Raw genomic sequence first — 21,080 nt, 5'->3', positions numbered from 1 at the left:
GGCCCCGAAAAGCCGGCTACGTTCTTGTCCTGGGATGATCGGCTCGGAATCTTCAGCCGACAGCTGGTCTTCGGCTCGGTTTCCTTGCTTCGTCAGCCGAGGGTGTAATTAGGGTTTGGCGAGGTGGGTCCCGCACTAGACCAAGTGTGATCTGACGGCTGTGGATGGATGGAGGTGATCGCACGGCTGGATTGTGGGGTTTTTAAATCGGTTGTACATAAGAGACTTTTACATCAGATGTACTCGAGTAGAGCCCCCATATTTAAAACGACAAGCTTTTTTCTCGGAGTTGCCTCTCAAACTTTCGGGACTGTTTTTAGACAGAAATTACGAGTGACTGCCACTGGCGTTTTCAATTTATCGCGATATGATAAAAAAAAGTTTCTTTTCGTGGTATGTTTGCGAGAAAATGAGGTGGATCGGAGGAATTATTGGAGTTGCGCGTTGCACACACTTTTGTGAAACCTGATTGAAAGGCTATTATTTATGTATTTTATTTTATTATTATTATTTTTAATTTTTTTTGGGTGGGTGGGGGGTTGGGGGGGTGTGGGGTGGGGGTGGGTCAGAAGGGAAAATAGTCGTTGTCAAATGTAGTACGTACTTGGTGGCCGAGTTATTATTGTTTGGAGTGGATCTCGAGGTGGACGATCTAACGGTTGTTAAAGCTTCAATAAAATTCTCTTGATTAGGGTACTACATATTTGGTCCAGTCAGCTTAGGGTTTCTAAAATAGATATATATATATATATATATATTTTTCAAAACTGAGTTCAAGCTTAATTTAAATTGTAATTAAAAAAAGGTTCACAAACTATTCAAATTTAATATTTTATTACTATAAATGTTTATATATAAATATACAAGTAATAAGTACTTATCGATAAAAAAAATACTTATTGACAACTCTATCCGTAAGGGTGAAAATCGGAACGAAATATTTATTGATTTTTGAACAATATTTTTCATTTTTTATTCCAAAAAATTCAGAATTCTAAAGTTTGATTTTTCATTTTTTCTAAACAGAATTAGAATACATGCATATTGTAATACAATTTACAATCCAATTTTAATTTTCGAGAAAATATGATTTTTGTCTCCTCGAAAAGATGTCGTTCTAATAGGGTTGTTATACTTATCGATACCCATTGTATAAACCAAAAAGTAAGAGAAGACCATATTAAGTATATAATTTTGGCATAAATAGAACGGTACATCAAAACGATTTGAGTGAGTTTTACCGAATCAACAACCCTACTACTAGAAATAGAGATTGCAAAAGTTAAGGGAATATTTTAAATAATATAATTAATTAAAAATGAATTTTTCAAGCTCAAGTGTTAGAACAATTGTTAGAACAATCTAATATACTCTTAAGACTTTGTTTAACACGTTTCAAACTCGCTTTTAATCAACTTGATTATAAGTATTTAAAAAAAAAAAAGATATTAACCCACTCGAAGTTTAAGGAGCGGTTGACTTTACAAATTATGTCTATTTTGACTTTTTAATCTTTTTAGATGAACGTACAATTATATTCTTAAATATGCTAACAAAATATTCTGTTCAACTCAACTCAATTTTTTTATACTCTTTTAGAGAGTTAGTCTTCTCATTTTTCCATAACTGTTGAATTTGAATGCCTATCAAAGTCCACTCATCCGTTGAGACAGACTACATGTTACGACATTAGGTGACGTAACAGAATTGTTGTGTTGTCACAGTAATAAATCTACGAAAAGCAGAATAAAGAACACAACAATTTAATATGGTTCGGATACAAATGTACCCTACATCCACGAGGACATGCAAAACTAGTTCAGATTTATGCGTACATTAATAGGACTTAATAAAACACTAAAGACTCCCTCTTTATGTGATACGCCGTTCTTGCACACGACTCGAACTTGTTGATAATCAAAGCAATTCCTCCTCCGCACTCTTGGACTTCCTCCAATGTTGAACTTCCTTCAAACGGCGGATCGACCTCTCCCGAGATCTTTTAAGCACTTCTCCCGAAACGCCGATCTTCTTTATGGCCTGGTAGAAGAAACCTGTTCTGTTGCCACACCTGTCGTGCAGACAGGGCTGCAGCACGGGCTGCACCCTTCAAAGCCTTTATGCTGGGATTTTTCTTTGTAAAGCTCCATCGGACTCATATAAGGTTGAGGGCCTTATATAGGCACGAAATCCACCACCCTAAACCTAACTTGAGCCCTAAGAAATCGATTAACTAGGTAATAGAATCCTAGTCGATTTCTACTTCTATTCTAGATAAATACAAAAGATACCTAACTAGAATACAATACATGGAAATAAATCTAAGTCCTAATAAAAATATTACAAGAATAGGACTCTAATTAATTCCAAAATAAACATGGAAAACAAATCTTTGCCAATCTTTAATTTCCACATATGGCGAATTTCACTAACGGAAATTTGGTGCCAACAATAACTATTTGATTAGCATGATTATCTTTTATTGTACTTTATACTCACTGTTATAAGGTGATGAAATTTAAATGGCTCAATCACGAAATAATATAATGAAATAAGAATGGTATAGGCCTAGAATTAGCAAAAGCTCAAATGAGAGGAGGCCCACGCTTTACAAGAAACCTGCAAAAAAAAGTGTAGGGGAAGGACTTTCTCGGACTTAGCACTACGACGTTCAAATGAATCGGAATCGTGGAGATCGAGTGTGCATGTGGAATACCATAGAGAGGATTGACGCAGGGATAGGATGGTGGGTACCACGTTATGTCTTTGATTAGATCACACGTGGAGGTGATGTGATCAGTTCGTGATGTACTCGTCTATTGAGGGCGAAGTAATCTTGTTTCTTACGGTCTAGAACAGTTCAATGGGACGAGTTTGTTGACGTGGTCGCTTTTGGTAGTGGGCAGCTTCCCGGTCAATGTCATTTTGTCGGCTTTTCGACTTTCTCTGACACAGCCGGATGTAGTCACATCAATCGTTTATTTACCCACGTGGGACTAGTGACCGGTTTTATGGAGTGTTAGTGAGCAAATTTAAACTAGGCCTTAAATGCCTTTGAACTTTATTTTAGGATCCTTATTATTTGGGCTTCTAAGACAATTAAGCCCGTATCAATTGAAATTCACAAGTTAATTCAATTTCAACAAAAAAATGAACCAATAGTCAGCAACTTCGAAATTTCTTTTTCATTTTCTAAAATTAAATATTGTATAAATGTCTTTTTCCTTTTTTCTGAAATTAGATATATATATATATATATATATATATATATATATATATATTATAGACAGTTGGAAAGTTATTTATTTGGTGACCCACACATGGCAAGTATTTTGTGGCTCAAATTGACATGTCTATATATGAGATTCATTACATCACACACTCAAATTTGTCTATGCATATTTATTACCGTCCATACTGCTATTGATTTTCCAATTATACCCCTTCATCATAACTTGATCGATGATGTAAATATTAATTTAATTAACACTCTCAATAATAAATAAATAAGTAATTTGAAACTAATCAAGAAAAAACCACCACCCCACACTAGATTCGAATCCCCTTGCCCACGATCGTCAGATCGAGTTTGTCACATACAGTTAGCCTAATATTGACTAACTAAATAGAGATCTCTAACATAAATTAAACTTGTAATAAACCTAAAATATGAAATAAAGTGCTATTTAGAATACATAATGATAAGGCATTTTTATAGAAAATTGTATGATTTAAGTAACACGTTATCTTAGTGTCGTTTTCATGTTTGTTTAGGTTTGTCTTAATTGCATATAGTGAAGATTCGAGGAGTGGACCAAATCATAATTAAATATGTTACCATTATAAATTAATATCTGCTTATTTCTTCTATATTACAATTTACACCCAGTGAAGATTGTGTGTAGATTTTTACTCTTAGATCTACATACACCAATGTGTGTGTATATGTGTATGAATGGTTTATGATACAAACCAGCTTGATGCGATATAAAAACGGCATAACACTTTTTTCCCCCGTATTTTTGCAAAGATAGTTGAATATGGAAACTTTGAGAAAATAAAATAAAATTGAAAATTTATAGAATTATATCATCACTTTCATTCTATGAAAAGTTATTCGTGATAGACATTTCTTTTTCTAAGTCAAATTCCTATTTTTCCTTTATTGAGAGCTCTTTTTTGTAGAAATTGTTGCTCCATTATTGATGGTGACATTCTTTTTATTTTTTAATAATAATTATTTATAATTTTTTTTATGTTATATAAATTTGGCATAACAAATATATATATATATATATATATATATATATATATATATATTAGGGGTGAGCAAAAAAACCGAAAAACCGAAAAACCGAACCGAAAACCGAAAAAACCGAGCCGATATGTACCGTCCCGACTTAAAACCGCATATACGGTAATTTTTTTTTGAAAAACCGAAAATATCGGTTTGTGTACGGAGAATTTAAAAATTACCGAACCGATTTCCCGAACCGAACCGATTTATACAAAATGATGTATTTTTGATATATATTATAAATACTTATCCTAGCGTGCCTCTATCTTTCGAGCGCCTCCATGTGACGTCTTTTTCTATTAATTAATTTTGGTTGTGACGTGTTTTTTATTAGTTAATTTTCGGTTGTTATTTGTTAATTTTCTCAAATAAATATAATGAAAGTCCAAATATATGAGTTTTATGCCGAACCGGTTCGAACAAATAGACGAAATCGAAACCGAAAATAAACCGAATTGATACCGAAACCGTTTACCGAAAATCGAAAAACCGATTCACACCGAACCGAAAAAAACCGACATATTCGGTTTTTAAAATATGAGAAACCGATATTATCGGTACGTATTTGGTTTATTGGAAAAACCGAGCCGTACCGACCCGTGCACACCCCTAATATATATATATATATATATATATATATATATATATATATATATATATATATATATATATATATATATATATATATATATATATATATATATATATATATATATATATATATATATATATATATATATATATATATATATATATGTGTGTTTTTCTATCATATTAATTACCCCGTAAAATATAAAAAAAAAATGGTGAGATTTTTAAAAAAATATTGTGCAAATTCAAATAATAGTTATACATCAATTTATTTGGTAGAAATAGTTGTGAAGAAGAAAATGCAGTATATGCCAAACAAAACTATATATACTGTTGCAGAGTCAATATTTCACAACTTCTATTTTACTTTTTAAATTTATTCAATTTAAAATGAAAAGAATCGGAACAATTATCGCATAATAACTCGACTTCAACATCGAGTGGGAGGCTAAACGATACGAATTGAGTGTACCAAATAAATGACTATGGGTTTACACTAGCACGAGAATATAACATGGATCCATTTATGTTTTTTTTTTTTTATTATATATTTTGAACAAATGTAATAATAAATAAATAAATAAATATTAATTATAGGATCAATGAATGGTTGAAGACTAATCATCGGAAAGTATATATAATTAAACTTTATTTAGATGAAAATTATCTTTTTGAAAGTTTCAACCAAGTGCGTTGATTCTGGCACAAGTATAGAAAAAGGAAAAGGACAGCAAAAAACCGCGAGATATATCGGGAGACGAGTTTTTGGGCTTCATTTTCTCAGGAGACAAGCAATAAGTTGTCAGTGTCAGGTTTAGCGTTTTCAATTAGGAAAGAAGAGAAAGAGAAAATGGAAATGGAGTATTTAGGGGAAAGTGCAATTACGCCATTAATATGTGACTATTGTGTGGTCCCCGCCCTAATCCCATGTTACCCCTTGACTCTATCAAAGAAGCAAACTGCAGGTCACGCGCCAAATTTAAACTATTTTATTATTAATATTTTATTAACAAAATGAACTCACGACCAGTATAGGTGTATTGCGTAAATATTCGATAGTGTACAAACCATACTATACGTAAAACGTAGGTACTTGGTGATAAAATTGACCTGGAAAACGAATTTTGAACTCGGGCCAAATAACTATTTGCTATCTAGTTTCATCAATTAGTCCACCCATACATTTTTTTCCCTAATATAATGGAGTCGTATATATGAAAGGAATTAACGATAGGTAACAAATATACCTATTTGGGCCAACTCAATGAGCTTATGATTTCTTTAACTACTGGGCCGCGAGCCCAATATTGAAGATAATTACCACCGAGGCCCAATCACCTTCAAATAAGGTTTGGGCCCGACAATCTCAACTAATTGAACTTTAGCCCAATCAATGAGGTATAAATAAAGTTTTTAACTCATTTCTTAAGGTACGTTCAATATTCAAATAATACAACGACTCGTATTCTATCTACGACTTTTATTATCCACACACCTGACTTGAGCGTCAAATGAGTTTCCGCCGGATCACCCCCAACTTAGTTTACGCGTTCCTCTGATCGCATGTATCTCGAAGGTCATCAAGCTCGTGAGCCAGTGATCCACTTTGCTCTTCCATCTCACCATACTTCAATTATTTAAGGTGATCTAATTCTAGCATAATTAGTAACCCTAAAACATCCCTAATGATATACATGTAATTATTATTTTTTCTTTCACCTCTTACTTCTTTTTTTTTTTTTTATGGAAGTTTCACCTCTTACTTCAATGGAACTCTTTTTGACTTTCTTTGTTATTTCTTTTAATTTTTCGTTAATGACATTTTCTGTAGTTATTTGTTTTTCTCTACGAAAACGTTAAGCAATTCTAAGGAAATCTTTTTAATTATTATAGATAACTTTTTCTCTTCACATATGCCCATTTTTAATGGCATATTTTTAAATTATTATTTTCCTCACTTTTGAATTGTCAATAGCAAAGGCTCGTGTCTCAATTGGTTGAATTCTTTTAACGGAAACTCAAGACTCGACTCGACTCATAAAAAATACTAAAAAAATATTGTATTGGACATAAATTACTTTGAGTTTCCACTTTTCCTTAAAATTATTGCAGCACTCCAAATTTATTGATGTGATAGGATTTTCAAAAAGACGAGAAACCCTAAAATTCCGAAGCCTTCTGAATTTGGAACATATTTTTAGATTCGGATTTTTTATGAATTGGAATAAGAATTCATTTTTTATTTTAGTTCTGTACCGTTCAATTTCCACCCTAGACATAAAAGATCAAATTATTCAAGCCTTACTTTGAAGACCAGAAATAATGGGGTCCTACTTTTTCAATCTAAATGTGTATATATGAAATTAAGATGTGGTGGACAATACCACTATATCTAATAAATATGGGATGGTAATTTCAATCCAACATGCAAGATAAATGTGTCGAATAATACTAGGCCATTCGTTATCAAACGGGTATATATTAAATCTTATGCTCGTATTGGGTACATAACATATACGAGCAGTGACGAGTCCAGTAATTTGTTACACGATAAACGTAGCTGTTTGGAGATGACACCCCAAAAAAATATTAACACCTTTTATCTTTTTTTTTCCTTTTTGTATAATGTAGGACATAATTAGAAATTAGGTACATATAATAGGCTAAAATAATAAATTCAACTAGAATAAATAAATAAATGCATGAGATAAATAAATATGCATTTATATATTTATCTCACATGCATGTGTCCTCTTAAATAATTCACATCACTCCAAAGCGGTCTCTGTCCTTTTTTTTATTGTATTTCATCACTCTATTCTATAATAAAAATTAACAAAATTCGACTCATGAGATTTCAAATAGTGAAAATTGAGCTCAAATTCAATTCATCAAAATAATCGAGCTCAAACTCGGATTTATTGATCTAAACTTTGAAACTCATATCCAGAGCTCAACTCGTTTACACTCTTAATCAGATATGAAATCGTTTAGACTCTCATTGATCGAGTCTCAATCCTTCACCAAATAATTGCTACTATTTACAATCTGTCAAATTTGAAATTGTACAATAGTTATTACAATAATGCACGTTTAATAGGTAGATGAATCGTTGGCATTGAAACCTACGTTTTAAGAGTGTTGTATTTTTCTTATTAACCTTGTCTAGTTTGTCTTATTCCATAGTGTAGCAAAAAAAAGAAAAACTATTGTACTAAATTAAACCATTTTTTTTGTCGGTTTTTTCTCTTCCATGGAATAGTTTATTCTACCAGTAAAATTTATTGGATGTAATTTATAGGGTGTTTGGCTCAGCTTATAAGCTCTTAAATGCAGCTTATAAGATACTCCCTCTGTTCCACAATAACTGTCTCTTTTTAAAAATATTTTTGTTCCATATTATCTGTCACTTTAGATTTCCAATACTGCATTAAATGCATTTTTTCTTGTTTTAACCTTATTAATTCAACTATAAGTATTAACTCTCTCTTATCACACATCATTAAATAATCAAGGTTATTTTAGTCTTTCTAATATATTTTACCTAAAATCAAAAAATATTTATTGAGCTTCTTAATCCTTCTGCAAAGCCAAAAACGTCACTTAATAGGGAACGGATGGAGTATTTAAAAACTTCTACGCTCCTTTAGAATGTTTGGTTATTTTTCTAAGAAAGATCTTAAAACTCCAAAATTAAAACTTCTAAGCTCATTTAGAATGTTTGGTTATTTTTCCAAGAAAGATCTTAAAACTCCAAAATTATATTACTGGAGAGCTTTTAAAATATTTTAAAAATATACATAAAATACCCGAAATTTGTATTTATATCGGGTGATTGTTAACCGTAGATCAACACATAATCATACACATAGTCACATATATACCCATGTCTATATGTTCTTAGTGATTAGTTATTTAACTCATCTACAATTAATAATCACCCAATATAGCGCATAACTCCCCAATTATAGTTTGATGTACGTTCCAATATTTGAAAATATCATTTCATAAATATTTTGGATTTAAAAAAAAAAAAATCATATATATTTCACTTCAGAAAAGAAAGAAATATATCTAACTATTAAGACTACCAATTGAGTCGGGTCTACCCATAACTCGACGACTTTACCTATATTTGTTTGAGTCTTGTCTAGTTAATATGGACAAAAATTATAAAGATATTTTAAATCTGAGTTAAGAAACTTTATTGTAATTTGTGTGACGAGTGTCGACGCTTGTGTTATTCATTAAAATATATTAATAAAAATTATATATGTATATAAAAAAATAGAAACGAAATATCATTGTATAATAATTAGAAGTGGACAGCATTGAGAATTGAACAAGTAGCTAAATTTGCTCCCTTCCACATCAATTGATCCCTATCTTCCAGAATAGAAATACTTAATTTATTTTCTGCATAAATATAAATAAAATAAAGTAAAAAAATAAAATAAATAAATAAAGAATTTAAATAAATAAATAAAAGAGAAAAGAAAGAAGAAATCTTCTCTCTATAAGTGGGGCCCTGGCTTTGTTCTGTTCAAAATCACATGTATGCAACCAACCACTTGCTCCCACGTCTACTTTTTCTGTCTCATGATATCGTCACTATTTCGAAACTCGAATAATTACTTTTATCGTACGAGATACGATAATATTGGCGATAAATAAGTACGAGATGCTCGAGACATTTCCCGAGTAATTGAACAAAAAGGAAAAAAATAGATAAAATAATGATAATAATTCATTTAATACGAAAAGACACTGAACAAGAAAAGTAGATATAATTTCATCAGTGAATGTGACAGTGGCCCCCACACCTTCAAGAAAGAGTATTAAGTAAAAGACTGGGAGCGGCTGCCGACTCACAACCTACCTTGGCTCGGCTCGGCTCGGCTCGGGCTTTGTCCCTTTCTTGCGCCGAGGCTTGTTATTTTTCGTACTTATCGTAGATTATTCAGAATATTACAAATATATAAAATAATAAAATATCAGGAGTTTATTGGACTTTGCGTGGTCAATTTTTTTTTCAATAATCCAGATTTTTTATTTTTTAATACATAATAATCCGTAGAAGTAGCACAAATCAAGTAATCAATTGATCCATATTCGAATCCGCTCGCTAGCTAAGTCGAGTTTTGTCATATATTGTTAGCCTATTGTGATTTAGTCTTTTGTATGTTTGTAAACTATAATAGGAGAATATAGATTTACTCAGTGCACATATAGGTTGACTGTGGATTCATTCGTTACGAAAACAAATCAAGCAACCAGAAAAAAAGAATATAAAATAATTGTTTATACGGTATTTTATACTGCTCGTGTCCCATATTTGTCTCTTTAAAGAGTTTTTCCCCCAAATTATCTGTCAATTTACAATATCAATAAAACATTAATTGAGCTATTTTCAATTTTCTCATTTATCCCTCTTAATTAATTAATTGAAAATTAATCAATTATCAGGATATTTTAATAATTTCCTATATCTATGAACATTTATTAATTTTTTTAATTTGTACGCAACAATAAAAAAACGATATACAAATTTGAATTATTGGGACGAAAAACTATATATCGTATCTTAAAATTGCTTCAATTCCTCTTGTCCACCAACCAAAATTGATCGACAAATAAATGCATGAGTCCATCCACATCCACTCAAATTATTGAAATAACTTTCAAATAAGGAATCATAATAATCTCACAAATTAAATACCTAAAACAATATTCCAATCTCCATCATAAAATATTGAATAATACGACAATGTAAAATATCACGAGATATTGTAAATAAATGAGATAATTTGAAATACCCATATATCGTTTCTTCCCATCAATATCATGATAATATAGAGGAAAAATTGGGAGTGCCCTTTGATTTAATGTGAAAGCGATACTCGGGCTAACTTTTTCCTCAAAGGGTCCAACAATGAACAATTCATCCCACATGACTAAAGGTCATGTGTTACACGTAAATGGTATATTGTTTTAAAGAATTTTGATATTTTTTTTTATATTACCTGTCATTTTAAAATTTTAATAATACGCTAAATGTATTTTTTTTTTAATTTTAGAGTTATTAATTATTGTACGTTCTTGAGTGGCAGATGTTTCAGGTCCGAGGTAATGTTTTACCTGCCATGTCCTCGAAATATTCGAACATCTTGTATGGTTCTTCCCAATTGACATCTCGTTTGCCAATACCTTTGAGAGCATCCGCTTGTCTTAGTAAGATCCCGACTTGGAAATGTCTTGTCCTCACTCCTCTGTCATACTTTGTTTTAGTGTGGTGTTTGCTTATTTTCATCCTTACGTAAGCTCGTTCTCGACGGTCGTAGAGCTCGTCTAGAGCTTGCCTTAAGGATGCTTCGATTGTTCCCTCATTAAAGTTTTGGATGCGAAGTATCTCCATTCCTATTTCGGTAGGTATGACTGTTTCGGTTCCATATGTCAGGTACATAGGTGTTTTTTCCGTGAATTTTGTGGGCGAGGTCCGGAAGGGCCACATGACTAAAGGTAGTTCGTCCACCCACCTTCCACCTATTTCATTCAGCATCCTTTCTAGACCCAACGTGATAATTCGGTTCGTCACTTCGACCTGATCGTTGGCCAGCGCGACAATTGCAAATCGTTGAGTGATCTTCATTTTCTTGCACCGTTGTCAGACACAATGTTTCGGGGTACGTATGCCGCAGTGGCAACTCATATTCTACTAGATAAATTAAAGTGCATTACTTTGTCTTCCGTGATATGAGATAGGGCCTCAACTTCCATCCATATTGTGAAATAGTCTACAACAACTATTAGATTTTTTTTCGTCCCGTCATAGGAGAGAAAAATGACCTATAGGTCGATGTCCCATTGCGAAAAAGGGCATGGAGCACTCCAAATTATCATTTCTTCACCCGGTTGGTGGATCAGTGATGCAAACTTCTCTTTATTAAAGTTTCATATATTTTTTAACTGGGCTTCTAGTTTCAGGTCGCCCTTCTTGTGCTCTTATCATGTAATTCATTGCTTTACACTTTAGTTGTCGTTAAATTGAAATATTTTATATTAGTTAACCTTTAATAAGATTACGTGTCAGTAAGTTGATTTGTAAGCAAATACATCAGACAATTAATTAAATCTCATAATTAATCAATAAAAAAAAACCTACACTATGATAATAATAATGTATCAATAATTATTGGTTCTTTTAAAGAGGCATGGATTTGATTTGTTAATCATGGGATTAACAAATTCCATAACATTTATTTATTGCTAATCATGGGACTTTGACGAGGGCTTGTCATTTTGCACTAAATTTCAACTATTTTATTTTATTAATATAAAACAATTTATTAATTAATTATATTTATAAAAAGAAAAAAAAGATTTTAGTAGTGGTGGTTTGATGAAAAAAACAAAGTTAAAAGCAAAAGCCATGCTTGAAAAGGCAAAGGTAGCCACACACTAGGGGTGTAAACGAGCCGAGCTCGAGCCGAGCTCGCCTCTTTTGGCTGGCTCGAGCTCGAGCTCGAGTTTATTTTGTCGAGCTCGAGCTCGAGCTCGAGCTCGCGAGCTCCTCTGTTTTTGGCTCGAGCTCGAGCTCGTGTCAATTTTGTCGAGCTCGAGCTCGAGCTCGAGCCCTTTTTTTTTTTTTTTTTTTTTTTTAAATATTTTTTTAATTATTATTTTATTATTAAAAATTATTTAAAAAAATAAAAACAAAATTGTAATTATATATATTTTTAATATTTGTATTTATTTGTATAATATTTTACATTATTATACATTATTTAAATAAAAATAACATATAAAAAATAAAAATAAAAATAAAAAAATAATAATAAATCCGGCTCGCGAGCTCATGAACAACTGAAAACCGGCTCGAGCTCGGCTCGTCAGAAAGCTCGAGCTCGCGAGCTCGAGCTCGAGCTCGAAAATCTCGAGTCCGAGTTCGAGCTTTTTACGAGCCGGCTCTTCGAGCTCACGAGTCGGCTCGGCTCGTTTACACCCCTACCACACACACAGTAAGGACTAGGTGAGGCAAATAGTGATAATTCAGGGGTAGATTTGATATTAACTCAAAATGAGGACCAAGTTGGGGTAAAAAAGACAAATAGAGGTGGGTGACAGTCACGTCAGTCGGCTCTGGGCCCCACAAACAGCTACAATTTCTCTTATTCCCCAACATGAGATATCGGCAATTGCAATTAATCGTTGCTTAGCAAAGAGAAGAGACGTTTCTGTGTGTGAAGCGAAATATCACACTGTTCAGTAGGTAACGATACGAGCTTATATTTAGTTGCGGGACAGTTTGTTTATTGGCCACACGCGATTTGCAGGAGTCTACTTCCACGCGCTTTATGGACCAGAGCCTCTACTCGAGCTCATAAACGTGAACTCCACTCGCTTGCTGTCACTTTAGATATTATTTTAGTTTATTTTCACAATTTGCTATACAAATAAATCCAAAGTAAACACGTACACAATTTCGAGGTCGATGTCAATGCGTCCCCAATCCAAAACCCGAAACTTATTTAAAGGACCAATTAAGGGTCCTTATATATTACACACCTGTAATCAACTGCGGGTAACCGAAGGTAATTGCCGATTTGCTATATTTTTTCCGTAAAAAGAAATCTACAGTTGTGATTGTTTAACCGGTGGAGATCAACGATCGAGATTAAAATTCACTAGTCAACGATCAAAATATAACGAAACTAGTGGGTAGAATAGTATAACCCAAATGACTAACAATAATTGGCGGAGTAAGAAGAGCGAGACATCTAAAGTTCCGAGTTCGATTCCTCTAGACAACACTTTTTATGTTCTAGCCTGACGACAGGGACAGGGATGGCAACGGGTCGGTTCTGGGCCGGGTTTGTCTAAACCCAATACCCGACCCACGAAAAATATATAAATCCAAGACTCGCCCCTACCCGCTTAAGCTTAGACCCAGACTCGCCCCAAACCAAACCCAAACTAAACGGTTCCGACCCGCCAGACCCGTTAGACCCATTAACATACAAAAAGTTTAATATTTTTTAACTTTCATAATATTTTGCTTGTATATTTTTACGAAATAATCTCAATACTAAAATACAATATTTTAAAAAATCTCTTCAAGTGTCATAACATGAACAATAAAATTACAATTAATTATATTTAACTTCGATAATAAGTAAAATTCAAAATGGAAGACAATTAGCGGTGGTCGACAAGTCATAAATATTACTCACGAGAAATGAGAATCGAAAAATAAAACAGTGAAAATAGGTAAATGAGAATAGACAAGATGGAAATTGATAGTTTGATAAATGAAACTCGAAATTATATATATATATATATATACGGGTCGGTTCCAGGTCGGTTCCAATAAGACCCGTAACCCGAACCAGAACCATCCGGTTCTAGAAACTTAAACTCATTACCCGCCCCAGAACCATTTAGCTGACCCAAACCCGCCCCAAACGGGTCGATTTCGGGTCCAAGACCCGCCAAACCCGTACCCATTGCCATCCCTAGATGGGGTTTGGTTTGGCATCTCGGGCTGAGCATCATGGGCCGAGCTGCTTTTTACCATGGGCCTAGACCCAATTCAATTTGATAACCCTAGATATGGTTTATTTATTCATCGAATGCCAAATCTTGAAAATCCCTAAAATACATTTTGTAAATATGGAATTAGAGTCCTACACAAAGAATAAGATTTAAAAAAAAGAAAAAAAAAACCCTAGATGTCTATATAGGAAGAGTTTACATTCAAAACGAATGGTCAGATTTTTTAATGTAATCGGATTCAATTTATTTCATGTCATGTGGACGACAGGAAATTATACGCTACACCTTAATACACGGTAACATTTCCATTGAGCTTGCGGGGACTAAACGTTGAGTGTTTTAAGAAATTAAAATCATGTTATAACATACTCCAAGGGCTCCTTTGGTACGCGTTATTACGCTTGATGGGACGAAAAGTCCCTCCGTATACGGTGTTTGGTTCGGCTGTCACAATGGCTCGGGATATGTAGTCCCACTTGATTTATCACGCATATGATTTATTATTTGTCAAGCCGAATTTGCCTTGACTAATTAACACGTGATAATCCATACATCTGGGTGGCGTGTGTAATGTCTAAGTTGCCCTCAAGAAATGAAAAAATTACAAATATACTACATATATAAACGAACTTTTTTGTCAAATTCCCCGTGACTTTGCTGCCCTAATTTTACCCAGCCACACCTGAAGAGCAGACTGAAATTGAAGCTTCCTGTTCAGCCACACCCAACATTTGTGGAAAGGTAATATCAAATTGCAGGGTCGTTGCATTTTTTAAAATTCTCGTTGAAATCATTCAGTATATATGAAATTGCAGATTGTTTTCATTTAGGTAATTTTCCGTTGCCATTATACTGATTTAGGGTTTTGTTCTTCAAGAAAGTCCATCAAGGTTTCGCTTTATTGTACATCCCGCCATTCTCGTAAACGGATTTCGAGAGGAGGATACAGGTACTAAATCGACTGCTATATATGTATCATTTGGGCCATCCGTATATTAATTATCTGCTAGTGCTCTGTGTTAATTTACATTTACAAATGTGTATCGTACGATTGCGAAATTTGTTTCAATTTGTTTGCGTTCATTTATCTGTTATTTTCACATTGTATTTGAGAGTTCGATGTTCTCTGTACTGCGCACGTCCCAATTCTGTAAACGTGTGGCAGGAATCACGATTGGGCTTTTTTGGTTAAACAGATTTGTGAATATATTTTGTAGGAACTTCTTGGCTTAGGATGGCTTTGTCAAACCGAGAAGAAGAAATAATAGTTGTCTTGCATCAACTAATTTTTAGCTTGAGGATTTTCTTCTTAGTGTCGATGCATATTATTCCCACATTTAAGCGTCGTTGTTTGAGGTCTACGGATAGCTATAATCAAACTTATAGTATGATAGGAAGAACACCTTCACAACTCGAATATTTGCGTTCTATAGTTGGGTTGAACGATGTTGCCTGTCGTGATAATCTTAGAATGAATATTCAAACATTCTATCGTTTATGTTATGTTTTAGAAAATGTTGGTGGTCTTAAACCGAATAGAAATGTCACCGTACCCGAGCAAGTTGCAATGTTTCTTCAAATTTTGGCTCATCACACCAAAAATGTTGTTGTTAAAAGCCATTTCAATAGATCAGGGTACACTGTTAGCAAGCATTTTAATCAGGTACTTGTAGCCTTGTTGAAGTTACACGAAATGCTTTTAATAACCCCTAAGCCGGTTGGCGAAAATTCAGAAAACGAGCGGTTTTCATACTTTAAGGTACTAAATGTATATTGACTGCAATTACTTTCATATTACAACTACTTGTAAAAATTGTTCTAAATCACTATCCTCGTCATGAATAAACTATTTAGGGTTGTCTTGGTGCCCTAGATGGAACGTATATAGATTGTCGTGTACCTTGTCTTGATAAACCAAGATATAGGAATCGCAAGGGCAATGTGTCTGTTAATGTGTTAGCCGTTTGCGATGACAATATGAATTTTATTTACTTACTAACCGGGTGGGAAGGATCGGCAGCCGATAGTAGAATTCTGCGGGATGCAGTCACTAGAGACAATGGTCTACGGGTCCCCACGGGTATGTTTGTATATGTATAGGGTACTCAACGACAATATTTAATTACAATTCGCTTCATTCTTCACCCAATTAGCCACTTTTAGTTGTAGTAAACTTGTGCACTATTCCACAGGTAATTACTATTTGGTTGATAACGGTTACACGAATGGTGAAGGGTTTTTAGCACCTTACAGAGGTACTAGGTACCATCTTGATGCTTACGGCCAAGGTCCAAATGCCCCGAGAAATTTTAGAGAATTTTTTAACATGAAACATGCAAAGGCAAGAAACATCATCGAGAGGGCATTTGGTCTTTTGAAGTCACGTTGGGCCATTCTACGAAGTTCCTCTTATTATCCCATTAAAGTTCAAAATAGGATCATAATGGCTTGTTGCCTGTTACATAATTTCATACGAACAACCAATGACTTTGACCCCGAAGAAGAAACATTAGATGATTTTTTCCGTAAAAATCCAGGAATAATTAGTGGAGAAGACTATATTAATACAGTAGAAAGTTCAGAAGAATGGACCAATTGGCGGGATACAATTGCAATGAACATGTACAATGAGTGGCTTGCTTCGCGTTAAACAATATTTCGGATGTGTTGGTTGTTGCTTAGTTTTCTTGTTTACTTTACTTTATTTCATTTCATTGATTACAAAATGTATTTGTGTTGTAAGAGACGTTACATTTGGAAAATCAGATTGTTTAATTGCATGTTTGTTTGTAAGACTTCGTTTTTGTTAATACATTGACGTCAAAAAATTCAGGCATCATGGAATCTAATGCTGGTTCGAAAAAAGGTACAAACAATAAGAATGGTGTCATCAATAACAGACGTAGTTGGACAGTTGTTGAAGAGCAGACTTTAGTATTAGGGTTGAAAGATATTGTCTCGAGGGGATGGAAATGTGAAAATGGATTTAAAACTGGGTTTCTAGGAACTCTTGAACAATATATGGTACAAAAATTCCCCGGTACCGACCTCAAAGCAACCCCACATATCCATTCTAAGATACACGTGTGAAAAAAACATTATGCATCGCTAAGCACAATGTTATCGAGGTCGGGATTCGGCTGGAATGAAACAAACAATACCATTGAAGTCATTGACGAACAAGTTTGGCAAGAGTACGTAAAGGTAGATCAAACTACTAAATCCTTTTTCATAATTCATGGGGTTCAATGCACTGATTTTATAATACGCATTTTTAAGTATTAATTTGTTTGCCATGTTTACCTAGACGGATGCTAATGCCCGTTCCATGAGGTACAAGTCATGGCCATTTTACAAAGACTGGACTACGGTCTTTGGAAAGGACCGTGCCACAGGTGAACATGCTGAAACGTTTGTCGAAGCCATCAACGATTTGGTCACCAACTCGAAAGGTAAAGAACCTTGTTCCAACGACGACGAATACGTCCCACAAGTGGATCCTTCACGATCCGATAACTACTCACAATACCAAACATTCAGCCGAGCTGATGAAGCAACTTCTGCAAAATCTAAATCCAAATCGAAGAAGCGGCCACGCGTTGACGCGATTGAAAGTGGGTATATTGAGATGACGTCTAAGTTTTTTGAGAAAATGGAGTCCCAAATGAACGAACTTGTAAGCCGTATGGGCTTCGAGAAAGATGTGTCTACTGCACGGAAACAAGTGTTTGATGCCCTCGAAAACTTGCAACATCTCACTTTCGAGGAAAGGCTCAAAGTCACTTCCAGAATCTGTGACAATAGCAAAGACCTAGACATCTTTTTCTGTTTGAGTGAGGACCACAAAGCAAATATGGTGGATTTGATCTTAGAAGGGCGGTATTAAATGGTTATTTGGATTTTAATATGAACATTAATGTAATGATACATTTGCATTTTGCTGCTTCTTGTGAACTTTATCTATGTACGACTTTATGTTTGACCCGACTCTTGATTATATGGTATTATAATTACCCCAATACCTTGCTATATTTTGGTATCATTGTATACGGTAATGTGTTTTTAATTGACAAAACAAAGCTTATAAAGATCGAATTGAAAAACATAGCACTAATACCAATTAGGATATCAGTTTGCCTACCTACTATCAAAAGGCAAACAAATACTTCATGCAAATATGTTACGTACTATTCTAGAACACAAACACGTAACCTATGGCACATGCACAAAACAAACATATCATTTAAAGCCCAATCACGCAAACATTCACATTCCATTGTTTTCGGGGGTATAAAATGCACCCAACGGTGGTTTGTTTGAAGCGGTCGAGCTCTTTGGAGTTCCGATAGGCATGAATTTGTTTGCACAATCAGCCCTCGATCTCAACATAGAACTACCCTTGGCGGAAGGTTGATCCACAAAACGTGAGTTAGCCGTGCTTACTTCGGTGTCCCTTGAACCCTCGGAATCGGATACGTAGTTTTGGTGAGGCATCATATCTAAATCACCATCGCCCCATACACCCGAAGAAATGTTGATGACCCTCTTGGCATCATTAGGGACAACATTGGCAAACTCTTGTTGGGCCATTAGGTCAAATGCATGGGCATTGACTCCAAATCGGTCCGCTCCAATTGGATTTGCTACACCACCTACATTCAGTTCCTCATTCTTTTTTGGCTCATCCTCATCGGAAGACAGAATGATAATCTCCTCACCGTCATTTGGGTTATCCACGGGGTCACTTCCAAAGATACACTTCAACTCGTCATACCGTATTTCGCCAACGGGGTTATAAGCTCCGGCATAATGACTTGTCTGAAAAATAAAAATAATTTATATTTAAGTACTTAACGTTTGTTAGGAAAATAATACTAATTAAACTTTGCTTACGTACAAACCTTTAATATATGATTCCACACATCTTTGGATACAGAGATGATGTTAGTGGTTGCATTATATGCTACCCCTTCCTGTGACAATATCCAATGAAACGTAACAAACCTCTTTTTTAATAACATCATCTTCTTATTCAAATGCTTGTATGAGAACCACTTGTCGAATTTGTGCTGAATCAACTCTTGACAACTCAATAGGGCAAGAGTATTTGCCCCATTACGGTCGAAATTGCGCAGACTAGATTCCCACGTCAGTAACTCCACAAAATAGTCATCGATTGCTTAAGTCCACTCTAACTCGTATAGAAAATCTTCTTGCCTACAAATTGGTTTCTTTTTTGGAGCCATGCTAACCATGCATATGGGATTAAGTACTTACATTTGTTTGAACTTGTTATACAAACACTCCGCATATATAAGTAAATCAAATAGGTCTTTAAGGAGTTAGATAAGCATCTTAATGTATACAATTTATTTCGGTAGCAGTAATATGAATTTAAAGTATTAACACAAAATTTTGTAGAGGTCAAGTGCAGATTTGGTATTATTTACCATGTCATTCTATCCCATCATTGTCTTTCAATTGTCATTTTTTGACGTTTTTAATTGAAAAAAAGGGGTGGTTTAATGGAATTTGCAGGATTACAACTACTTATTGCAGATGACAAGTCGGAAGAACTTTAATTGTTCTTGAAGAAAATGGAGAAGAATTCGAATAGACAATGGTTAGGTGTGCATTAAGAGCTCTCGTGAACAGTGATTAATCATTTCTTTGCAGCCTAAATTTATTATCATGCATTAAACACACAATACAAATACATTGTATTGACGTGTACATCAACCGGCGAATATGACCGATTGGTGCAACCAATCAATGCCTCTACTTTTTTACATTAAATTCCTTTAGGGCTCCATTTATTTCGGGTACAACTTGTGGAGTTTGCGTTCACATTTGCTAAATCCGAAATTGCACTTGTTGCGTTCATCAACTTTGTAAGGTTTGCATAATTTTGGCAGTTTTATTTTGACGTCCGTTTAATCATATATTTGTTAATCTTGTTTCGGTGTGGTATGTTCATCAGATTAATTCATCTTCCATTGTTTAGGCGTAATGTCGAGACCAAGAACCCGCAATCAGGTTCACTTGGCAAGGATGAACAATGAATCGTGGCCCGTTGCGTACGATGAGTCCCTAATGAATGCCGCTGCCAGATTTTCACGCTCCGTGGATACGTTGCAAAACGAAGAGGCGTACGAAGACCTCCTATTCGAAGTTATCATGACAATGAACTATCATTTCTCAAGAAACTTTGCGGAGGTTGACATCAAATGGAGATTGGAATGGTTTCGAAAACGTTACTTAGCATTCAAGGGATACATCGCGCAGGATGGTGTGACGTTCATCCGCTCGAAGAGGAAGGTGACATTGGATAGAAGTTTTTGGCATTTGGACCGTCGTGTAAGATTTGTATTTTTTTTCTTTTTTTGTGCTTCGTTTAATATATTGTTAATCAGTGATAATAACGAAACAATATGCATTCCATTTGTAGGAGACGGAAGAGGAGAGGGCGTTTAGGGTGAATGGATTTCAGTTCTACGAACAATGCAAATACGTGTTCGAAGACAAAGAAGCTCCCGTAGCCAACTTTCGAGGTTTCACCGGATACCATCGCGATAATCCAATCATCATTCACGGAGGGGATGATGGCGAGATTGTTGATCCTCAACAGGTTCCTCCGGAA

At 34.4% G+C, this 21,080-nt stretch overlaps 1 protein-coding gene and 1 pseudogene across 2 annotated transcripts; one reads left to right on the top strand and one right to left on the bottom strand.

The window, feature by feature from the left end:
• Positions 1 to 9,203: 9,203 nt before the first annotated feature.
• LOC148768180 (uncharacterized) lies at positions 9,204 to 11,537 on the bottom strand. The gene is made up of 2 exons (XM_088822795.1): positions 11,027 to 11,537; positions 9,204 to 9,304 (listed from the first exon to the last, which is right to left on the bottom strand). The coding sequence occupies exons 1-2, from the start codon at positions 11,535 to 11,537 to the stop codon at positions 9,204 to 9,206; spliced, it is 612 nt and encodes a 203-aa protein (XP_088678921.1).
• Positions 11,538 to 17,264: 5,727 nt separating this feature from the next.
• On the top strand, positions 17,265 to 18,451 carry LOC148768179 (uncharacterized; annotated as a pseudogene). Its single transcript, XR_016033483.1, has 2 exons — positions 17,265 to 17,644; positions 17,748 to 18,451. The product of XR_016033483.1 is annotated as an uncharacterized LOC148768179 (transcript).
• Positions 18,452 to 21,080: the final 2,629 nt, after the last annotated feature.

This window comes from Erythranthe guttata, chromosome 9, assembly GCF_056151865.1.
Source record: "Erythranthe guttata isolate IM_541 chromosome 9, IM_541, whole genome shotgun sequence".
NCBI classification, from domain to species: domain Eukaryota; kingdom Viridiplantae; phylum Streptophyta; class Magnoliopsida; order Lamiales; family Phrymaceae; genus Erythranthe; species Erythranthe guttata.
Note: the sequence above shows the minus strand (reverse complement) of the source record. Positions and strands in the feature narration are given on the sequence as shown.